General features: G+C 41.1%; 1 protein-coding gene across 1 annotated transcript in view; it reads left to right on the top strand.

Annotated features, from left to right (window-relative positions):
• Phlpp2 (PH domain and leucine rich repeat protein phosphatase 2) overlaps window positions 1-20,627 on the top strand; it is a 67,627-nt gene that overhangs the window by 35,398 nt on the left and 11,602 nt on the right. The window contains exons 6-13 of the mRNA XM_028768611.1: window positions 428-582; window positions 3,186-3,332; window positions 3,726-3,956; window positions 5,077-5,279; window positions 10,094-10,154; window positions 12,547-12,642; window positions 14,492-14,647; window positions 16,939-17,139. Coding sequence (XP_028624444.1) covers window positions 428-582; window positions 3,186-3,332; window positions 3,726-3,956; window positions 5,077-5,279; window positions 10,094-10,154; window positions 12,547-12,642; window positions 14,492-14,647; window positions 16,939-17,139 — 1,250 coding nt within the window. The remainder of the gene's footprint in view (window positions 1-427; window positions 583-3,185; window positions 3,333-3,725; window positions 3,957-5,076; window positions 5,280-10,093; window positions 10,155-12,546; window positions 12,643-14,491; window positions 14,648-16,938; window positions 17,140-20,627) is intronic.

Below are 20,627 nucleotides of genomic sequence, written 5' to 3'. Positions count from 1 at the left end.
TGTATTAGCTAGCCTAAAATTTATTCTGTACCCTAGGATAGCCAAACTTCTCGTGATCCTCTTCCTCAGTCTCCCAAGTGACAGGATTATAAGCATGGACCCACTATGCTTGTTGTACCATAGGGTTTTTGTTTTAGATTTCTTGTTTTTTGATAGTCTGGCCTTAATTTCTTTATGCAAGCAAGGCTGGGTTTGATTTACTGATCATCCTGCTTCTACTTTCCCGGTGCTAGAATTATAGGCCTATACCTTTGTGTTTTAAGCAGCTTACGGTAACAGTCAACTGGTTTCTATAAATGAATAATAGACTCTCTCGTTTTCCCCCTTTCCTAGTTTGTAGTCAGCACCTTTTGAGTAAATGCAACTCTGGCCTGCGCTGTGAAAGCAGACAGTAGCTCAGAAGGCCTTTCTCTTCGCTCTTCCTCAGGTGGTGTCCCAGCGGATCAGCACTGTGGACCTCTCATGTTACAGCCTTGAAGAGGTTCCTGAGCATCTCTTCTACAGTCAAGATATCACCTACCTCAACCTGCGACACAACTTCATGCAATTAGAAAGACCAGGGGGCCTTGACACACTCTACAAGTATGTAGAGAAGAGGTTTCCAGACTAGTATGTTGAAAATGAATTATCATCAGTAGCTTAATGGGTCATACTTTAAGTGGTTACGTTTACTGGATAAAATCATTCCTCATTTCTGTAACAAAATAACCAGAGGCTGGATAATGTATAAAGAAAAGAGGTTTGAATATAAGAGATGGTCTCTTTGTTGCAGCACATCCTGGTGGATGGTGGGAGCCCACATGAGAGGAGAGCTGGGATAGCAAGACAGGAAACCAGGATAGTCGGTGGTCTGTGCTTACTGTTTTAGAGCAACCCATTCTCTTGGGAACTAACTCACTGTGTAATCCTTTCCCAGGACAGAATGTTCAGTGAGTTAATTACTTCCTTTTCCTTTTTTCCATATTTGTTTGTTTATTTTAGTGAGGTTGGGTATTGATTGAGCCCAGAACTCTGTGTATACTAGACAAGTACTCCGTCTCTGACCCTGGCTCTACCCTCTGATAGGTCCCCCACTCTCAGTCCTGCCGCACTGGGGCAGTGCTCCAGCGCACGAGCCTCTGATGACAAACCATTTTGCACTTCCTACCATGTTTTCTAAATTCCCACTCCATTTTGAAGAAGCAAAATTTTTATTCACACAAATATTTTTTCTTATTATTCTCCCTATAAAAGAGAAGGGTGGTGGAATGTTATGTTTCAAAGACTACAATGAATTGCCATTGATTTTGATACTATCTTTTGGTGATTTGTTTTTCTTTTGTTATGAGTTAGGGTCTCAAACTGGCCTGGAATTCACTTATGTAGACCAAGCTGACCTTGAACTCAAAGAGATCTGCCTGCCTCAGCCTTCAGGATGCTGGCATCAAAGACATGCACCACTATGCCAGGCTTGGGATAATCTTTACATTAATGCTAAAGCATGTTTTGTGATTATGATGAAGCATCATCTGCAGCTGTGGCAGATTGAGAGATTCCATATGTGGACAGCTTTTTAATCAAAAGTTTCAAATTGAAATGGCTTCAGGCTGGAGCAGGCTTTATCTCTTCTGTGTATTTACTCCCACCAGTTCTCAAGTCCTTTGTCATCTGTGAAACCTTTCTCTTCTGATAATTGAGCCATTTCACCCTACAAGACTGTGATCTGTGTGTTTATCTTCTTTGTTAGAACACATTTTACCTTCCTATTCTCCCCACATCCCACCTCATATTTTCACCTAAAACAGCATGAGAGACCAGCCTGGGCTATGTTAACTGAATGAGAGACCAGCCTGGGCTATCTATATTAAGTGAGACCCTGTCTCAAGAAGCTACAAAAAACTGGATACCCATGAATAATGACAAGATGTGTTTGTGGGTTTCTGCTGAGGAAGGGAGAAATTGAGAATCAAAGGAAAGTGTCATACATTACATGGTGAATAAAAAAATAATATATTAAAATGACATGTTTTAATTACTCATGTGAATAACGTAATTCTTATAATCCTGGTATAATATTCAGAAAAACACCAGTATTTACAGTCTAATCTTTTACAGATACAAGTATATATTTAGTAACGATACAGGTATTTGACTTATATTTGAATAGTAAATTAAGATAAACTGTAATACTAAGGAAGTCAGTCTTTAGCATTTCCAGTTGCCCTGAAAGCAGAATTGATCCAGTTAGAGTGCTTGCCAGAGATTCTGAAATGAAGGTATCTGGGCAAAGAATAATAAGTAATCAGACTCAGGTCACCTGGAAGTCAGAAGTTGAGGTTTGAAAGAGGATTCTTAGTGTTAAGTACCATGGGTTCCATTCTCAAAGCAGGAGAGCATTGCCTTTAGTGTATCGTCTTATTCGTATGATATAAAACATGATGTTCCATACACCCATCCTAGGGCCACACTATCTGGAGGTAAGATAATACAGAAACTTTGATGCTGCACAAATGGCAACAACACAGGGTTCATGTGGATCACATACTTGACTGGCACACGTTTTCAGGCTCACCTGGTCCATTTATTTCAAGTGACATTCAAGCCAACATAATTTCAGATAAAAAGAGTTGCTTTTAATGTACTCTGTATTTGTTAGCCAGTGTGGTATCTGAGTAGATTAAATTTTGTATATTCCATGTAGACGTTTAGTAAAATGAGTTTAAAGTGTGGCTTGGTAGAAGAGTGCTGTGGCAGCAGGAGCTCCCGTGTGCATTGTCTGCCTCATTACAGAACTCTCTTGACCCGTTGACAGCATGCTCTATGTTTTAACCACTTTGCTATCCTGTGTCCACACAACATTTGTTAGCATAGAAATGAAAATTATATGGTGCATATTTTATATAGATGATTTAGCTGGATGTGGTAGCACACATCCATAATACCAATGGAGGCTACCACTTTACCAATGGAGGCAATATTTTGAGTTTGAGACCAGCGTATGCTATATTGTGAGTTCTAGGCCAGTCTGGGCTACACAGAAGGACTGTGTCTCCAATAGCAATAATGAAACAGTAAAAAAAAAAAAAAAATCATCACAGTCCATTGATGGTCCCTGTAAAGATATGTAGTGAGTGTCGTAGTTATTCATTCATACCATCACCGTGGGTTTATGGAATTGTAGTCTGTATTGTGCCTTTGTTCTTTAGATTTTCTCAACTGAAAGGCCTGAACTTGTCCCATAATAAGCTCGGACTGTTTCCTGTGTTGCTGTGTGAAATTTCTACCCTGACTGAACTCAACCTTTCTTGTAATGGATTTCATGACTTGCCAAGTCAGATTGGTAATCTGCTAAAGTAAGTGTTGGCTTTTTCTAGATTCTTATTTTGCAGGAAACCTCTTCTAGTCTTAGAATGCAGGTAGCACTTTGAGCTCTCACAGTGAGAAAAGTCTCGTTCTTGTCAAGATTCTGTTAACTAATGGCTCTTGATGCCAGATGTGACCATGCTACCAAGCAGTGCCCCGTTCTTCTCATAGCAGCAGAGACCCTGGATCTTCATGTGTGTCTGAAGGCCTCCTTAGAAATTGTGTCTAGCTTCTGTGTACTCTCCAGGGGCCAAGATATGGGGGAGTTTTGTAATGTTTGAATTGTTGTTAATTACTGTCATGGCTTAGTAATGAATGACAGCTCTTATTGCTGGCTCTGTCTGTCTGAGCTGTTGCATGATGCAGGCTTGTTTGTTTTCCAGTCTTCAGACCCTCTGCCTCGATGGCAACTTTCTCACAGCTCTACCAGACGAACTGAGGAACCTGCAGCAGCTTACGTCTCTGGGAATTTCCTTTAACAGTTTTAGTCAAATTCCTGAAGTTTTGGAGAAACTCACCATGTTAGATAAAGTGGTCATGGCAGGAAACTGTGTGGAAATACTGAACCTCGGGGTGCTGACCCGGATGAGCCAGGTTAAGCATGTGGACCTGAGGTGAGGCCCTCTGCGGGAGCTTTGTCAGCTTTGCTGGGGTGAACTTGATGTCTGCTCCTCTGAAGTGTTTCTTTAGAACGTTAGGAACGTAGAACAGTAGAAAAATAGATGTTCTTCCAGATCTGCAGTAAAACTTCATTATTTATCCAAAAGCAGAGAGATAAAGGATCTGATGGGTTTGTCAGTGACAGACTTAAATTGCCCAAGATTGGCTGTCTTAATCTTTCAGCAACATTTTATGAGAGTTTCCATTTCCTTCAACCTTTCTCCCTACTTGATTCCGAAGTCTCTTCTTTTCCTTTCCTGGCAGTAGAAGGTACAGCATTGTGGTTCATTGTTTTCATGAGCATTTGCTGAACATCATCTTACATGTAGATTAGTGGTTTCTAGTTTTCTATGAACCTGACTGTTTTTCTGTTGAGCCTTTTTTTTCTTGATGACATTGTGTTGCAGTTGAACTGTTCAAGGCTTCACTACTAGAAACCTTCTGAGTTTTACTTCATAGTGATCATCTTCCTCTAAAGGAAGGTGGTGAAAATGATCTAGTACATGTTCTGACATTTCAGGAGGCTGACAGCGGGCCCTGTAAAGACACACTGGGGTTTGGTAGCATACAGGAGAAGGAGAACAGGCTGGTTTGTGCTAAATCATGTAGGTGAAGAGACAAGAGCCAGAAACATTGTATAAAGTTTGTGTTTCAACCATTCCTGTGCATTCAGATTATTTTTTCTCCTTAGTGCATGTGAGTCTTAGCACTAGAGAAAAGGAGGTGTAACCACAGGACAGGGAAGCTGTTCTTGTCTTAGCTTCTCACTCACTCCAGAGCATGCCTGTCTCCTTATCCTCCCCTTCCCCACCTGCCCTTACCAGAACTTGGATATAAGCATTTATCTCTTCATGAATATTGCCCTTTTTTTTCTGTCTAGTTTGTGTATGTATTTACTGGTTCTAACTTAGCTGGATCTTGGTTTCTTTTTCTATAAATCAGCCAGTTGTTTTCTATATGTAGTAAAGAACTTGAGAATTTCACTACTTGCTTTACTTTTCATACCTCTCTTCTGTGTTTCTAAACCCATAATAGAAATTCTTTTCAATTATTTTCCTATTTCTGAATATTAAGGATGAACCACTTGAAAACAGTGATGACTGAAAATCTGGAGGGGAATCGACACATCACTCACATGGACTTGCGGGACAATGAGTTGACTGATTTGGACCTTAGCTCCTTATGTAGTTTGGAGCAGCTGCACTGTGAGCGGAACCAGCTGAGGGAGCTGACACTCAGTGGCTTCTCCCTTCGAACCCTCTACGCCAACTGGAACAGTGAGTTCTCTATTCAACCTCCTGTTTTAGCTCTTCAGCTGTAGTCTGTGCCTTCTAAGAAGAGTGGCACCTGTGGTTCTTCTCAGCCACTCTGCAGAATAGAGTTGTGGCCCTTTGAGCTTCCTTTTAAACTTTGCCGTTAGCCCTGAAGCAATGGATATATACATAAAAAGACATGGCTGGGTACCTCGAGACTCATTGTGTACAGGAAGAGGCATTACAGGATTTCTGGGGTCAGGTAGGTGGTTGAGCATGTTCAGACCAGAACATCTGTTATGAAGTAGGTATTGGTATCCTTACAGCCCAGGGCTCAGTCTGTCCTACCTCTACTTTTTGCATAGTCTGTAAAGAATGATTTCTTAGAGTTTCTGTTACTGCAACAAACACCATGACCGAAAAAGCAAGTTGGGGAAGAAAGGGTTTATTCAACTTACATTTCCACCATGTACTTCATCACTGAAGGAAGTCAGGACAAGAACTCAAACGGGGTAGGAACCTGGAGGCAGGAGCTGATTCAGAGGTCTTGGAGGGTGCTGCTTACTGGATTGCTTTCCCTGGCTTGTTCACCTTGCATTTTTTTTAGAACCCAGGACCACCAGCCATGGGATGGCACCACTCACAGTGCCCCCACCCTCCTTGAGATTGAGAAAGTGCCTTACAGCTGTGTCTCATGGAAGCATTTCCTCAACTGAGGCTCTTTTCTGTCTGATGACTCTAGCTTGTGTCAAGTTGAAACACAAAAACAGCCAGTACAAATGGTTTTTATATTTTTTAAAAGTTGGGTTAAAAATTATAATAATGATGTTTTTGACTTGAAAATTGCATGAAATTTAAGCTTTTATATTCTTAGACCAAGTTTTCTTAGTGCACACGCATAGGTTTACATTTAGTTTACGTATCACTGTTTTCATGTTATGGTGTTAAAATTATAGGAACAAGCCGGGCAGTGGTGGCGCGCACCTTTAATCCCAGCACTTGGGAGGCAGAGGCAGGCGGATTTCTGAGTTCGAGGTCATTGTGGTTTACAGAGTGAGTTCCAGGACAGCCAGGGCGACACAGAGAAAACCTGTCTTGAAAAACAAAACAAAACAAAAATTATAGGAGTAAGACTGTTATGGTCCACAAACCTGAAGGATTTCTTTTAGCCTTTCAAAGGAAAAGTTTCCCAACCCTAGTGGAGAAGCACATGCGTCCTTAGTTCTAGTGTGAATAGACCCTACTCCAGTAGTGTAATGAGCACAAATGCCAGAAACAGTGTGCAGCTTTCCTCAGTGTATCAGTGGATGGAGTAACAGTCAATCTACAATGACAGAAATTTTGTATAACCTGCCTACCTTGGTAGACTGGCTGAAGTGAATGCAAGTCCTTTTATTCTAGTCTTAATTACTAATACAACTCTCATGTCATACAGTAGGGTGTATATATGTCTATATACATATAGTGATTTATAGAACGAATTTAAGTTAAAGAGGCTGCAGCAGAGTTGAAGAGATTTCAGAGAGTCTGTATTGATAAGGTAATGAACCAGACGAGTATCAGGAGAGAGCTGCTGTAGTTAGGTTTGAGAGCAAAGCCACAGAGTTCATCTGTAAGTTGAAAGGCTGAACAGAACCATAGTCAGAGAATTGGAACAGATTAAGAGCAGGAAACAGCATGTCAGGTAGGTCCAGTCCAGAAAGGCAAACAGGTAGACCAAACAGGTAGTCACAGACTACATAAAAAATGGGGTTGGCCTGAGCTGAAGTTCAAGGAGTAATAGAGGAGGCCTTAGTCGTACACACAAATACACACCCACCCACCAGGATCAGATGGTAGGTTGGTCTGAAGCCTGTACCATCACAGTGTTTAATGTCTGTCACTTTATGGAGTCCAGGTAAGGGAGTCATACCCTTTCCTTGGCCTGGCATGTCCAATAAGTTGTTGGGCCAGGTTTTCTTGATGTGATTTTAATATGTTTATATGCCCCTAGGGTCTCAATTAATCCCAATAAACTTACAGGATAGCTCCCTTTTGGTCCCCAGGAATAAGTAATTTATCAGTCCGTGCTGGATGAGTGGTGACCCAGGGACTGTAGTCATTCTTTTCCCTCAAAATGGAGTCAAAGCTGCTGTTCACAGCTTGAAGAACCACTCTTCATACAATGTGGAATGACTTAGAGCAGAGCCTAGCTTCATCAGCAACTAGGGATGGTCTGTGGGAACGTTTTTCAGTGTAAAAGGCCTTGTGTGTATAGAGACCACAGTTTGTCTAGTTGAGACAATCTCATGATGTTGAAGCCATTTTTATGGAGAGTTCTTTACCAGTTAGGCTTGATATGGATTTTATTTTGGTTTTGGTGTTTTAAGGAAGTTTCACTGTACCACTCAAGTTGGCTTCAGACTTAACCTCTCAAGTACTGGGACTGTAGATGTACTTACCGTGCTTGGCAGTTTTCTGTGCTTAAGGAAGAGAAGGAAAGGAAAAATGTTCAGTTTCACTAACTGCCAGAAATGAAGATTTAAATAATACTTTATAATCATCAGTCTGAAGGGGAAAGTGCTAAGGGTAACCAGAGACTAGACTCGCCATCTCCTGGAGTCCTCAGCCATAGTCAGTGAGAATTTGACTATGAAACCACCTCAGAAGAAGGTGACCATGTCAGAGAAGTGGCAGAGCTGTGTGAACAGTGATTCCCTGCTGCCATTTATCACAAGGCTACTTACACGCAGAGTGATTGTCACAGTGTTGTTTGTGTTGTGTTGTATTGTGGTAAAAGCATAGGACTTAACAGGACACTGGGTGAGATCAGCAATGGTCTGTTTACACAGTAGAGTTTGTACAGTAGTGGAAATGAATGGTCTAAAGCTTTGTGTATTGGTGCAGATAAGTCTTGGAAACAGTTTTTGACTAAGAAAGCAAAACTGCATGATGGTAGTGTACTGTGTAAGTCATACCAAAGCTTAAATTCAGAAACAGCATGTTCTATGTTAAAACGGTACCACAGATGACACGCTCAGGGTAATGTTTATCTCTTGGTGCTAAGGCAAAGCATGTAAGGCAGACATCAGTGTGTTTAGAGCTAATGGATGATGGTGGAAAACTGCTTTTTTTTTCTTTGTTTTTCTGTGTTGGAATATGTTATTAGGATAAAAGATGTTAGAGATTTCCATTTTATTGTCTTTCATCGTGTTATAGAGGTTCGCTCATGGCTCAGATTAATTTCCTGAATCAAGATCTAGTTGTTGAGCAGACTACAAGGTGACTCTGTAGGTAAAAGAGCTTAACATAGCCAAGCCTGACAACCTGAGTTCTGTCTCTGGGACCTCCAGGGTAGAAAGAAAGAACCAGTTTCCACAGGTTGTCCTTTGGCCACCATATGACACCTGCATACAGACATACGTGCATGCACAGATAAGTATAATAATTAGAAAAAAGCCTTCTAGCCAGGCGGTGGTGGTGCACGCCTTTAATCCCAGCACTTGGGAGGCAGAGGCAGGCGGATTTCTGAGTTCGAGGCCATCCTGGTCTACAGAGTGAGTTTCAGGACAGCCAGGGCTATACAGAGAAACTCTGTCTCAAAAAACCCAGAAAAAAAAAAAGAAAAGAAAAAAAAAAAGAAAATAAGGAGTTGAAGGCCATCCTCAGGTATATAGTGAGTAGCCTGGGCTACTTGAGACCTTGACTCAAAATGAAATAAAAGATAGCAAAGTATATGTCTGCCTGGGATTACAAATGTGCATCACCATGCTTGGTTCATGCAGTGCTGAGGTGAGAGCCCAGGGCTTCCTACATGCTGAGTAAGCACTCAGCCATCCGCACGGCATCTCCAGCCATCATGTACCCTTTTATCCCAGTGTTTGGGGAAGTAAAGCAAGAGTATGAGTTCAAGGCCACCTGGGGTACCCAAAACCCTCCTGTTAGAGTGGGGAATGGAGGAAAGTTTGGTTTTATAAATGGCAAGTGTTGTCTAGTGTTTGGAACCAGGGTAGAAAATGGTATGTTTGAGTGTGTGGTAGCTAGAAGAGGAGATGAAGAAATGCTCAGGAATTGATAGTGCCTTGTTGACGATCTGAGCGTGGGTTCTACTAGTGCGCTCCATTTCACTGACCTATACACTTAAGATTGTTTCTGTATCTGCATTATACTTCAATTAAAAGTGAGATTATTTTTACCAAAAATTTAGATATTGGCCTGGAGAGATGGCTGGAGAGTTCTCAGTGCTCTCAAAGAGGACCTGAGTTAAGTCCTAGCACCCATATGAGGCGCTCAGTTACCTATTAACTCCACCTCCAGGGACATCCAGTTCTTCTGCTCTCTGGGGACCCCTGCATTTATATTCATACCATACCATATATGTAATTAAAAATAAATGCTTTTCAAAGAATCCAGCATTAATTTTTCACATCATAAACTAAGCAATACTGTTAACATTGGTAGCTGTGGTATAAATGCACAAGACCCCAACGTTAGGAGTTGTGTATGTTTTTAAAGACAGGCTAGGGTTAAACAGTAGTCAGTGAGCTGTCAGTAGTTTTTATCTTTAGTTATCTCTTCAAAACTACTTTTGCTTTGTTTACCAGCTGTTCCTTTAAAAAACTGTGTATATACGTGTGGGAATGTGCAGGTGCCCATGGAGGCCAGCAGCATCAGGTCCCCTGGAAACTGGAATTAACAGGCTGTTGTGAACTTCCCACTGTAATGCTGGAACCTGAACTTGGGTTCTCTGGAAGAACAGTAGATGCTCTTAACCACTGGGCCATCTCTCCAGCCCTCTCCAGTAGTTCTTGCTTTCTTTCTCAGAGACCATTGTTAACATGTTGTCTGTTTTCTCACAGGACTGACAGCAGTGAATGTCTATCCAGTACCCAGCCTGCTCACTTCTTTGGAACTTTCCAGGTGAGTCTGTCCATAAGGGTGGAGTTTGTTTTGATTGGGAGGGGGTGTTTTGGAGGGTGGAGAGAGATACTATTTTGTGGCTAAAGAAAGGAGGGGGAGGGTAAGGGGACTTAAATCTTTTCTGTCTGAATAAACAAAGTGTTGCTTAATTCTACTGTCTTCACCTTTTATCTAAATGTCTCCTGAGAGCTGTTTCCTCACTTCTCGTTTCCTTCTCCCGTCAGCAGCCCACTCTAAGTCCTCTCTAGGTCACTTCTCTGTGCTGACATTTGCTCTCTCTTGTTTTAAAGGCAGCTTTCAAACTGGCCATGTTCTTTGTAATGCTGTGTTGGTCGTTGCTTCTGTCTCTTTGGTTCTGTGTGTTCTCCTGCAGGCAGTCATCCCCCAGTTCTGACTTGGCACACTGCCCTGTTATAGATGCAGGCTCATTGAGTCCAGTGATTTGAGTCACTCCTAAGTGTTGGTATCAACCAGTTTTCCTCCCTCTCCTTCAGCTGAATGACTGCTCACTTAGGCCTATATCATTCCTCATTCTGATTATTCTTTCTTCTTTCCTTTCTTCTTTTTCTTTCTTTTTAGCAGAATCATCTTTACTGGGCTCCATCTCCCAGTAATGTACTTAAAGCACATAGCTGACATCGTCTGTGTACTGTTTATAAACCTGTAGGATCAAGTAAGAACTTTCCAGACATGGTTTAGACCTGGTTCCAGCCTGACTTCCCCTGTTTCCCATCTCTTCAAGCAGCATTACCAAACTGCTTGGCATTTCATCAGACTGCACGCTCTTCCTTGTTGTGTCTCTGTGCTCTGACTCAAGTTGGCATCTTTGCTGAAGTATCTTCATGTAAGGTCACACAATCTAACCCAGATGTCATGGTTTTTTTTTTTTTAAGATTTTATTTACTTTTATGTATATGAGTACACTGCCATTGTCTTCAGACACACCAGAAAAGGGCATCAGACACATTACAGATGGTTGTGAACCACCATGTGGTTTCTGGGAATTGAACTCAGTACCTGTGGAAGAGCAGTCAGTGCTCTTAACGGCTGAGCCATCTCTCTAGCCCAGATCTCATGTTTTTTTTGTTATCAGTTAGTTGCCTTGATCTATGTCAGGCCAAGTGTTCTTTTTCACTAAGTTGTCACAACAATGTCTGTTTCTCCTACATAGCTCTCACTTCATTCTACCACATGATTGACAGACACCTTGAGATCTAGAAAGGGTAGGTTACATCTGAGGAGCAGTATTAACTATTTCAAGTTTGTATTTCCAGTGCCTTGAAACCTTGCCCTGCTACTGATCACCTTTTTCCTCTACTTTCTCACGGCTACTCCTTCTGTCTTTCTCAGAATTTGCTTCTTTTCTCTCTGTCGTTACCCATGGGATTCCTGATCATCTTTGATGCCACTTCCTCCACATCTCTCCTCATCCTGTCTCACTCCGTCCTGTTGCTTCCGTTGGAAGTCTTCTCTGCACGTGTGCTGTGACACAGTTGGTACACATTGCTGTGCACATTTGAGTGCTTGGCCCTACCTTTCTACTTTAACAGCATTTTCTGGTTGACAACTGTATTTCTGGCCCTATTGCAGATTCTCCCTTGGAAACAGTGTCCTTGCCCCAAGGTTCTTACACATTAGAGACCAGTGAAATGAATCCTATTTGTTTGTTATTTAGATTTTAATAACTATGACAAAATACCTGAAATAACCAACTTAAAAGAAGGAAAAGTCTATTTTTAGCTTGCACTTACTGATCTGCGGCCACTTACCATGTCACTTTGGGCCCCTGGGGAAGTAGATGGTATTATAGTGGCAGCTCATAGTGGCTTTCCTCATAACAACTGAGAAGAGGCCATATCTCCTTTGAGTTCTTCCTTCCTTCTTCCTTCCCTTCCTTGCCTTTTCCTTACCCTTTTTAATCTTGCTTCTGTTTGTTTTTTAAGACATTTTCCATATTTAACTCAGGCTGGCCTTGAACTTAATGATCCTCATGCTTGCCTCAGCCTCCCAAGTGGTAGGATTACAGTATGAACTTCCACTCTGGCTTAATCCCACCAGTTAGTTTGTTTTTAATTAATTTTTAAATTTTTTTCTGTGTGTGGATGTTTTGCCTGTGTGTTTTGTCTGTAATACCACATGTATGCCTGGTGCCCTGGGACTGCACTTATGATGGTCGTAAGCTGATATGTAGTTGCTAGGAATTGAACCCTGGTCCACTGGAAGAGCAGCCAGTACTCTATACCACTGACCCATCTTTTCAGTTCCACCCACCAATTTATAATAGCACCACAGGCTACTAGAACAAACTGCAATAACATGTCTATGGGGGAAACATTTAATATCCAAGCCATAGTAACTTTTTATCTTAAGTAATGATTCTTATTCTTTGCAGAAACTTGCTAGAGTGTGTTCCTGACTGGGCCTGTGAAGCAAAAAAGCTGGAAATACTAGATATAAGCTACAATCTTCTTACAGAGATTCCCATGAGGTATGTGATTACATACATGTATGATATATGTGTTTATTTCTCTAGATTTGGGTTGCCTTTCATTGTTGGTGACTGAGGAGGGGCCTGCTGAGTAGGAGGTGCTGTAAGGGAAATAGTGATGACTCGTGCATCCCTTAGCCTACAGAAACCGTTGGAAGACTCTGCCGTACATGGGGATAACTGCTAATGTGTGCTGTCAAGTTTCTGGCACGGTTAGTGGTGTGAATATAACTTCTATAGGGTGACTTACAATGAGCTGGAAATGTCCTGAGAGCTTCAGTCGTATGATCTAACTAATCCTTTAATCCCCTTTCTGTAGGTGCTGTCAGCCTCACCTTAGATTTGAATGAGGAAACTTAGGGAAACTGTCACCAGGGGAGCGATCATTTGACCATTGCTGTCTTACCCTGGAAGCTTAGTCTTAGTCATAACATTTATAAATTGTTTTAGAATTTCAGGAGAACTTTAAATAATTAGGGAGTGCTTTGTGGTAAGATGGCATTTGAGTCCATCATTACCAGATGGTGAGATTTACCTAACTTGAGGAAGGAGATGACGGTGCTTGAGGAGCAGGTGAGGCTATTTTGCTATATATTCTGAAGAACTTAAATGTAAAACGTGTGCTTTTGGAGTTTTTAAAATTAAAGTAGAGGCTTTGGAGACCAGTAGTCTGTACCAAACCCCTGATCTTCACAGCCAGACAGTGTTACTGCTTCAGTGAGATCTTTGGCAGATCATTATGTCTTTGGCATTTCACTAACACTTTTTGGATTTTATTGGTAATAATAGCCTAGTCATTGCGTATTCTAAACTCTTAATAATTTTTATTGTAAAATAAAATTTTCACTATGGAATTATATTAATTAACAAAATGAGTTATTAATATTGATAAATGCTCACCAGTCTTCATTTCTGCCTAGACTTGTTAAAATAGATTTATTCTAGAAACTCCTTTACCAGTGGTTCTCAACCTTCCTAACACTTCAACCCTTTAATACAGTTCCTCGTGTTGTGGTGACTCGCAGCCATGACATTATTTTCATTGTTATGTCATTATCACCAGACTGTCCTGACCCACCAGCTTCCAAAAATGACGCAGATCGCCATATGCTTGCTTATGAATGCGTAGGTCTTAGAGTGTAGGCTTGTTTCCACTTAGCTCGTATAAGTTAATTAACCCATTTGTTATAATCTGTGTTCTGCCATGTGACCTGTTACCTCTCTTCAGTCTGGGAGGCTGTTCCTTCCTCTGTGTCTGGCTAGTGAATCTTCTTCCCCTCTCCTCAACACACCTGATTCTCTCCCACAGTTTCTGTCTCTTCCCGGATGTCCTGCCTTTCCTCTCCTGCCTCAGCTATAGGCTGTTCAGCTCCTTATTAACCAATCAGGTGATGGTGAAGATTGTTTACAGAACACTGAGACAGGCGATGTGTCATAAAACAATACCAAAGTCCAGACTATACTCAGCTCTCTGCTGGCACAGAAATCAATATTTGAATAATACAAAGATAAGCTTTACACAGTGCGCAAGGTTATCCCAACACTTCATAGCTATACTTTTGCTGCTGTTATAAATCATAATGTAAGTATCTGTGGTTTTTGATGGTCTTAGGTGACCCCTGTGAGAGGGTCATTTAACCCCCATTAGACTCTGTGCCTCTTGTACTAAAGATCTCACCGTGACTCTTGGGTGGGTGCTAGGTGATGTATGTTACAGCCTTCTTGGCTCAGTCACTTGCCAGTGGTTGCATATTCTAAAAATAGGTTTGTTGATTGATTTTAATTAATTGTCCTATAACAGACTTACAAAGGATTGACACGAGCTTTGGTGTCTTTTGTTTCTTCTTAGAATTCTGAGTAGTCTGAGTCTTCGGAAACTGATGGTAGGACACAACCACATCCATGTCCTTCCGGCCCTGGTGGAGCACATTCCCCTTGAGGTACTGGACATCCAGCATAACACTCTCTCCAGGTTGCCAGACACGCTCTTCTCCAAGGCCTTAAAGTGAGTGCTGCAGAGGAGGAGAGCCATTGCCTCCCCAACTGCACTGCCCTGCCTCGAGCGATCTCTGTGTTTATAGTTTACTTAGTCCTCCAGCTCTGTGCAGACACTTGGTGTTTCATGATAAGCTTGAAAGTTGAAGTAACTAGTCAATGCTTAATTGTTTATGTGATGAATGATTTCAGCAAGCTGGGGCCACTCAGAGTTTCACTGTATTCAGAGAGAAATAGCTTCAGGTGGAGCCTTTGATGAATTTCAGCTTTGCACTGAGGGAAAAGGACATACGACTAAAGTCAGTTTTATTCTAGCTTGATCAAATAGTCTTTGAGTTATATTTTCCTGACTTCCAGAACACTAGTTTGAAACACATGCTTTGAAAAACATGAATTTAAACATAATATCCTTCTAGAGGGTATTGTTTGCCATCATGTTGTAAATAAGTAAGTAGATAGTATGTCTTCCTGTTTTAATATTTATAATCAGGTTTACCTAAATGTCATCTTTAAAGAAAAAATAGGGTTTTGGTGGTTTTTTGTTTGTTTGTTTGTTGTTTGTTTTTGTGTGTGGTGATCGGGATTAAGTTCAGAGTATTGCTCATAGTAAGTATTGCTCTCCAGTTCAGCAATCCTAGCCCAGGACAGCTGGCAGTCTTTACAATAGAAGAAGGGAGAAGAAGCAGGTAAGGAGCAGGGATGTGACCCAGGCTCACAGCTGTGAGACATAGCCACAGCTGGAGTCCACAGGTTTCTTGTTTCCTGTTTTCCAGCTTATGCATCTCTTATCGTAATATTCTTACCTGGATATTCCTCAAAATAAAAAAAAGAAATGACACTGTTTGAGAGAAATTTTCTGTTGGGCAAGTTTTTGTGATGTGTTGAAATTGTTAATTAACAAGTGTGTAATCTTGCTTAACATTGCCTAGAATGTAGTCTTAAGTGACTGAAGATAACTAAGAAACCATCTACTTCCTGCAGTGCTGTCAGAACTGACACACATGATCCTCACAGACTTAAAAGCTCATTAGGGATGCTGATATGAAGCGTGTACAGTTAACAACACGTGTTGAATGGGGGAGAGCTCAGTTGGTGAAGTGCTGTCCTCACAGGCTTAAGGATCCGAGTTCAGTTACCCAGGACTCACGGAAAATTGTAGGCATGTTACTGTGTGCTTATTGTTCTGGCACAAATATCGTAGAGACATACGATCCCTGGGACTTGCCGGCCAGCCAGTTTAGTCTACCTGGTAGACCCCAGGCCAAGGACTGATTCCCACCTCAGAGGAGGTAGGCAGCATTTTTCAAAGTTACATTTATTCTGTGTGTATATGTGTGCAAGTGTGCTTGTGCATCCACTTTAGTGCACGTGTGAAGATCAGAAGACCATTTTGTGGAATCAGTTCTCCTGCCTTGTGAGTTATGCTCATGTTGGTAGAAAGAGGTTTACCTGCTAGTCCAAGTCACCATCCCATGGGTGGCATTTTTGAAGATCGTACTCAAGATTGTCCTCTTGTCTACACACACACACATACACACGAGACACAGGTTTAATGATGCTTCCTTTCATTGAGGATATCCTGTGTTTACAAACATTATATTTGGCCCATTATTAAAATTATGCCATGGTTTATTTGTTAGATTAACAAAGATAAAATTGACTTAAGGTACTATAGATAAAAAAATGGATTGCATTCTTCTTGTATAAGTGCAGTTTGGACTTAATCTTAGCCAAAGTGCCAAGAAACAACACAATTGCTATTTGACATAGCTTTTCTGGACCTTAAATAGGCAATATATTTTTAAAAGCCATTAAAAACCATGTATTCCCTTGATCCTATAAATTCTGTTTTTAGAAATGTACACTAGAAAAATAATTGAATAATAATCTGAGGTTTTCATTGTAGTAGCTATAATAATATATGTACAAAAGTATAAGTACTCTGTAGATACACCATCAGTGTGGTGGGCTTAGTAGTTAAATGCATAATGCTTTGTTACAAAGAGACAAGGTGTTTTGAAGGTTATCTTTACAGTTCAGGTGTGTATCATGTGGTATTCGATGGTGGCTTTGGCAGTGGGAACAGGTGGTTTTGCATGCAGCCATTATAGAATGCTAGAAAAATAGCCATGCCTATGTTCCCTCTTGTCATCTGGTTTTGAGTTACATAGATACAGAGAAAATTTCCTGGAGGAAATTATTCTTGACTTTGGGAGCTTGGTAGCCTCATTCCCTGTTGCAGGGGCATGACAGTTTCTACTTAAGAAGGTCAAAGACTCAAAGGGAATGATGTTCTGTTAGTCTCAGGTACTTGAACGCATCTGCAAATAGTCTGGAGTCTTTGCCTTCTGCGTGTGCTGGAGAGGAAAGTCTGAGTGTGCTGCAGCTGCTGTACCTGACCAACAACCTTCTGACAGATCAGTGTATTCCTGTTTTGGTTGGGCACCCACACTTGCGAGTTCTGCACCTTGCAAACAACCTGCTACAGACCTTTCCTGCAAGGTGAGTGAATGCAAAGCGTGGTTGTTTGAGAGTAAAACCCAAACTCTGCATTACATCTTAGCTATCTATGACATAGCTGACTTGCTGGTGCTGTGACTTTACTAGCTCAGCAGGGAAAACCTTGCTTAATTTGTCCCTGGTTAAGTGGGAATAGCCAAAGAAATTGCAGTTAAAATGTGTTTGATTTTTGTTTTAATTATTTAATAATAATCTGAGAATATTCTACCCAGAAAAGTGCAGTGTTATGAAATAAAATTTAAATCCCTTAAGTTTTTTCTTGTCATCACTGTATTATATGTTGTTTAATAGTTTATTCTTTATATGTACTTGTATAAAATTTGAGATATGTGTCACATACTGTGCTATGTGCCTCTGTCCTTGAACTTACAGTCAGACTGGGGAATAGACAAGCATCTAGGAGTGGTTCTCACTTTTCTAATGCTGCCACCCTTTAATACAGTTCCTCACATTATGGTGACCCCCAGCCATAAAATTGTTTTTATTGCTACTTCATAATTTTGCTACTGTTATGAATCCTTTGTTTGTTTGTTTGTTTGTTTGTTTTTGAGACTGGGTTTCTCTGTATAGCCCTGGCTGTCCTGGAACTCACTCTGTAGACCAGGCTGGCCTTTAACTCAGAAATCCGCCTATCTCTGCCTCCCAAGTGCTTGAATTAAAGGTGTGCACCACCACTGCCCGGCTTCTGTTATGAATCCTAATGTAAATATTTTTGGATATAAGAGGTTTGCCAAAGGGATTGTAAATCCCAGATTAAGAACATCTGGTCTAGGCAGTTTCCATGCAACATAACAAATACAAGACATTAGAGATCCCAGTTTGGGAGCTGAAAAGATGACTTAGTGGTTAAGAGTGCTTGCTCTTTTTCCAGAAAACCCAAGTTCAGTTCCCAGCACTCACATGCATGGCTGTAACTTCAGCTCCAAGGGGTCTAATTCTCTCTTCTGGCCTCTGAGGGCACCTGCACAGGTGTGGCATATACCCACACAGACACATAAACATAAATTAAAAAAAAAAAAAAAAGGTACCAGGTTGCCAGTTAGGAGTTAGGCCTGGAGGAGAGAGAAATAAGAGTTAACAATCTGTAACTGCAAGAAGACATGGGAGAGAGTTCCTCAAGTCAAAAATTAAACAGTGTCCATGGAAGAATAAATATATTTCAAAATACATTTGATGTAAAAAAAAATTAGGTCTGGTAATGTAACTGAGTTGCTAGAGTTTTTGCCTAGTATGCACAAGCCCAATGCTCCTTCCCTAACACTGCATAAGACAGGTATGGAAGCACACACCTGTAATCCCAGCATTTGAGAGATGGAAGCAGGAGGGTCAGAAATAAAGACCATTTTCAACTACATATCAAGTTCGAAATCAACCTGGAATACACAATACCCATACTCATACCCACTCCCAAAATTCCGTCATTAAAAAAATATAACATTTCTGGAGCCAGAGAGATGGCTCAGCAGTTAAGAGCACTGGCTCCTCTCCCAGAGGACCTGGATTCAATTCCCAACATCCACATGACAGCTCACCACTGTCTATAACTCTAGCTCAAGGTTTTGACACTTTTACACAGACACCTGTGCAGGCAAAAAAACCAATGAACATTAAATACGTAAATTTAATAAATAAATCAATAAGTAAATTGAAAAACAATTTTTTTCTTAAGATTTTTTAGGTTAGCACACAGAGTAACAAGTTTTGTTATGGCATCTTTATAAATATGTGTCACTATACTTTGTTATCATTCTCTCCCTACTGTCTTCAGAAAATAATATGTATATATAAATATGTAGCCCTGGATATCCTGGAACTCAATATGTAGACCACAGATTTGCCTGCTTTTATTTCCAAAGTGCTGAGAGTAAAGGCATAGGGTACTATGCTGGCCTTAATGGCATTTATATTCTTTAATACAGTGTATCTTGAACATACTCATACATGTCCCAACTCCTTCATAGCTACTCTCTCCACTCTCTAATCTTTTCTTACCCAATTTTATGATTTCTTTTCTTTTTTAATCCTCATCAACTCTAGTTTGTAATGCCCAAGTAGTCTTAGGGAGGGAGGCCTGCCCTGGTGTGTGTTTTTGTCCTAACGTGGGTCACATTTTTAAAGCAAATTGACTCTCCCAGTGGCTACCAAATGCCAGTAGCTCCTCAGTTAGTGGTAGAATTTCCTGCCCACCTTGCCCTTTGGTTACTGGGGTTTTATATAGCTTGAGCCTGTGCAGGTCTTATGCATAGCATGTTGTTGTATGAGATTGTATGTTTTGTCTAGAAAACACTGTCTCCTTGATGTTCCCACTGCCTCTGGCTCCTATCTCTGCCCTCTCTTCTGCTAAGATTCCCCAGTCTTGGTGATAGGCATATGATATGCAAGTCCCATTTAGGGCAGGGCATTCTACAGTGTCTTATTCTAGGCTTATTAACCATCTAGCAGGAACTGGCTTGTCCTTTCTACCAGCTGGGTCTCAGGGATCAAATTCAGGTAGTCAGGCCTGCCAACAAGTGCCTTCCTTTATCCACTGACTCATCAGCCTGACTTTCGAATCACTAAGCAGCTGCTTTAGGATATGGGTATTGAACCTAGGCTGGGAGGAGTGTAAAAGAGAATAGGGCTCAGTAGTTAAGAGTACTGGCTGCTTGTCTAGAGGACTCGGGCTCAATTCCCAGTACCCACATGGCAGCTCACAACTCTCTGTAACTCTACTTCCAGGGGACCTGTTACACTCACACAGACATACATGCAGGTAAAACATCAATGCACATTAAAAAAGCAAAATTTAAAAAGCTGGGCAGTGGTGGCGTACACCTTTGATCCCAGCACTTGGGAGGCAGGGGCAGGTGGATCTCTTGAGTTCAAAGCCAGCCTGGTCTACAGAGTGAGTTCTAGGAAAGCCTGGGTGGGCTACACAGAGAAACCTTGTCTTTGGGTGGAGTTGGGAGAAGAAAAGAAAAGAAAGAAAAAAGAAAAACAATGAAGGTTGGCCCTGGGAATGCTTTTTAAAAAGACACATGTCACCACGGAGTCCAAATGGACACTCATGATTCTGTGTTACCCTCTATTATGCATTTGTCATCATACCCAAGTCTCTGTAAATGTCTTTAACATGAATCCAACATTTCATCAAAGAGTACTCACTATGCAATTATTTGTAAAGATTTTGGGAAAGTTGTTGGTAAGATGGTCCAGTTGGTAAAATGCTTGCTGTGCATACTTAAGTTGAGATTATGAACCCACATAAACACCCAGCTGTAGTAGTATATAGTGGTGATCCCAGCACTGGGGAAGTAGAAACAGGATCTCTGAGGCTAGCAGGCCAGCCAGTCCAGACAAGTCAGTGAGCTTCAGGTTTAGTGGAGCCCCTGTCTCAAAACAACAAACAAACAAATAAACAAACCCAAAACAAGAAGATACCCAGTGTTGGCCCCTGGCTTCTATTTGTGCACACCTGAACATGCACATAA

This window comes from Grammomys surdaster, unplaced genomic scaffold, assembly GCF_004785775.1.
Source record: "Grammomys surdaster isolate TR1022 unplaced genomic scaffold, NIH_TR_1.0 187, whole genome shotgun sequence".
Classification (NCBI taxonomy): Eukaryota; Metazoa; Chordata; class Mammalia; order Rodentia; family Muridae; genus Grammomys; species Grammomys surdaster.
This window is presented reverse-complemented; position numbering and strand designations above follow the sequence as displayed.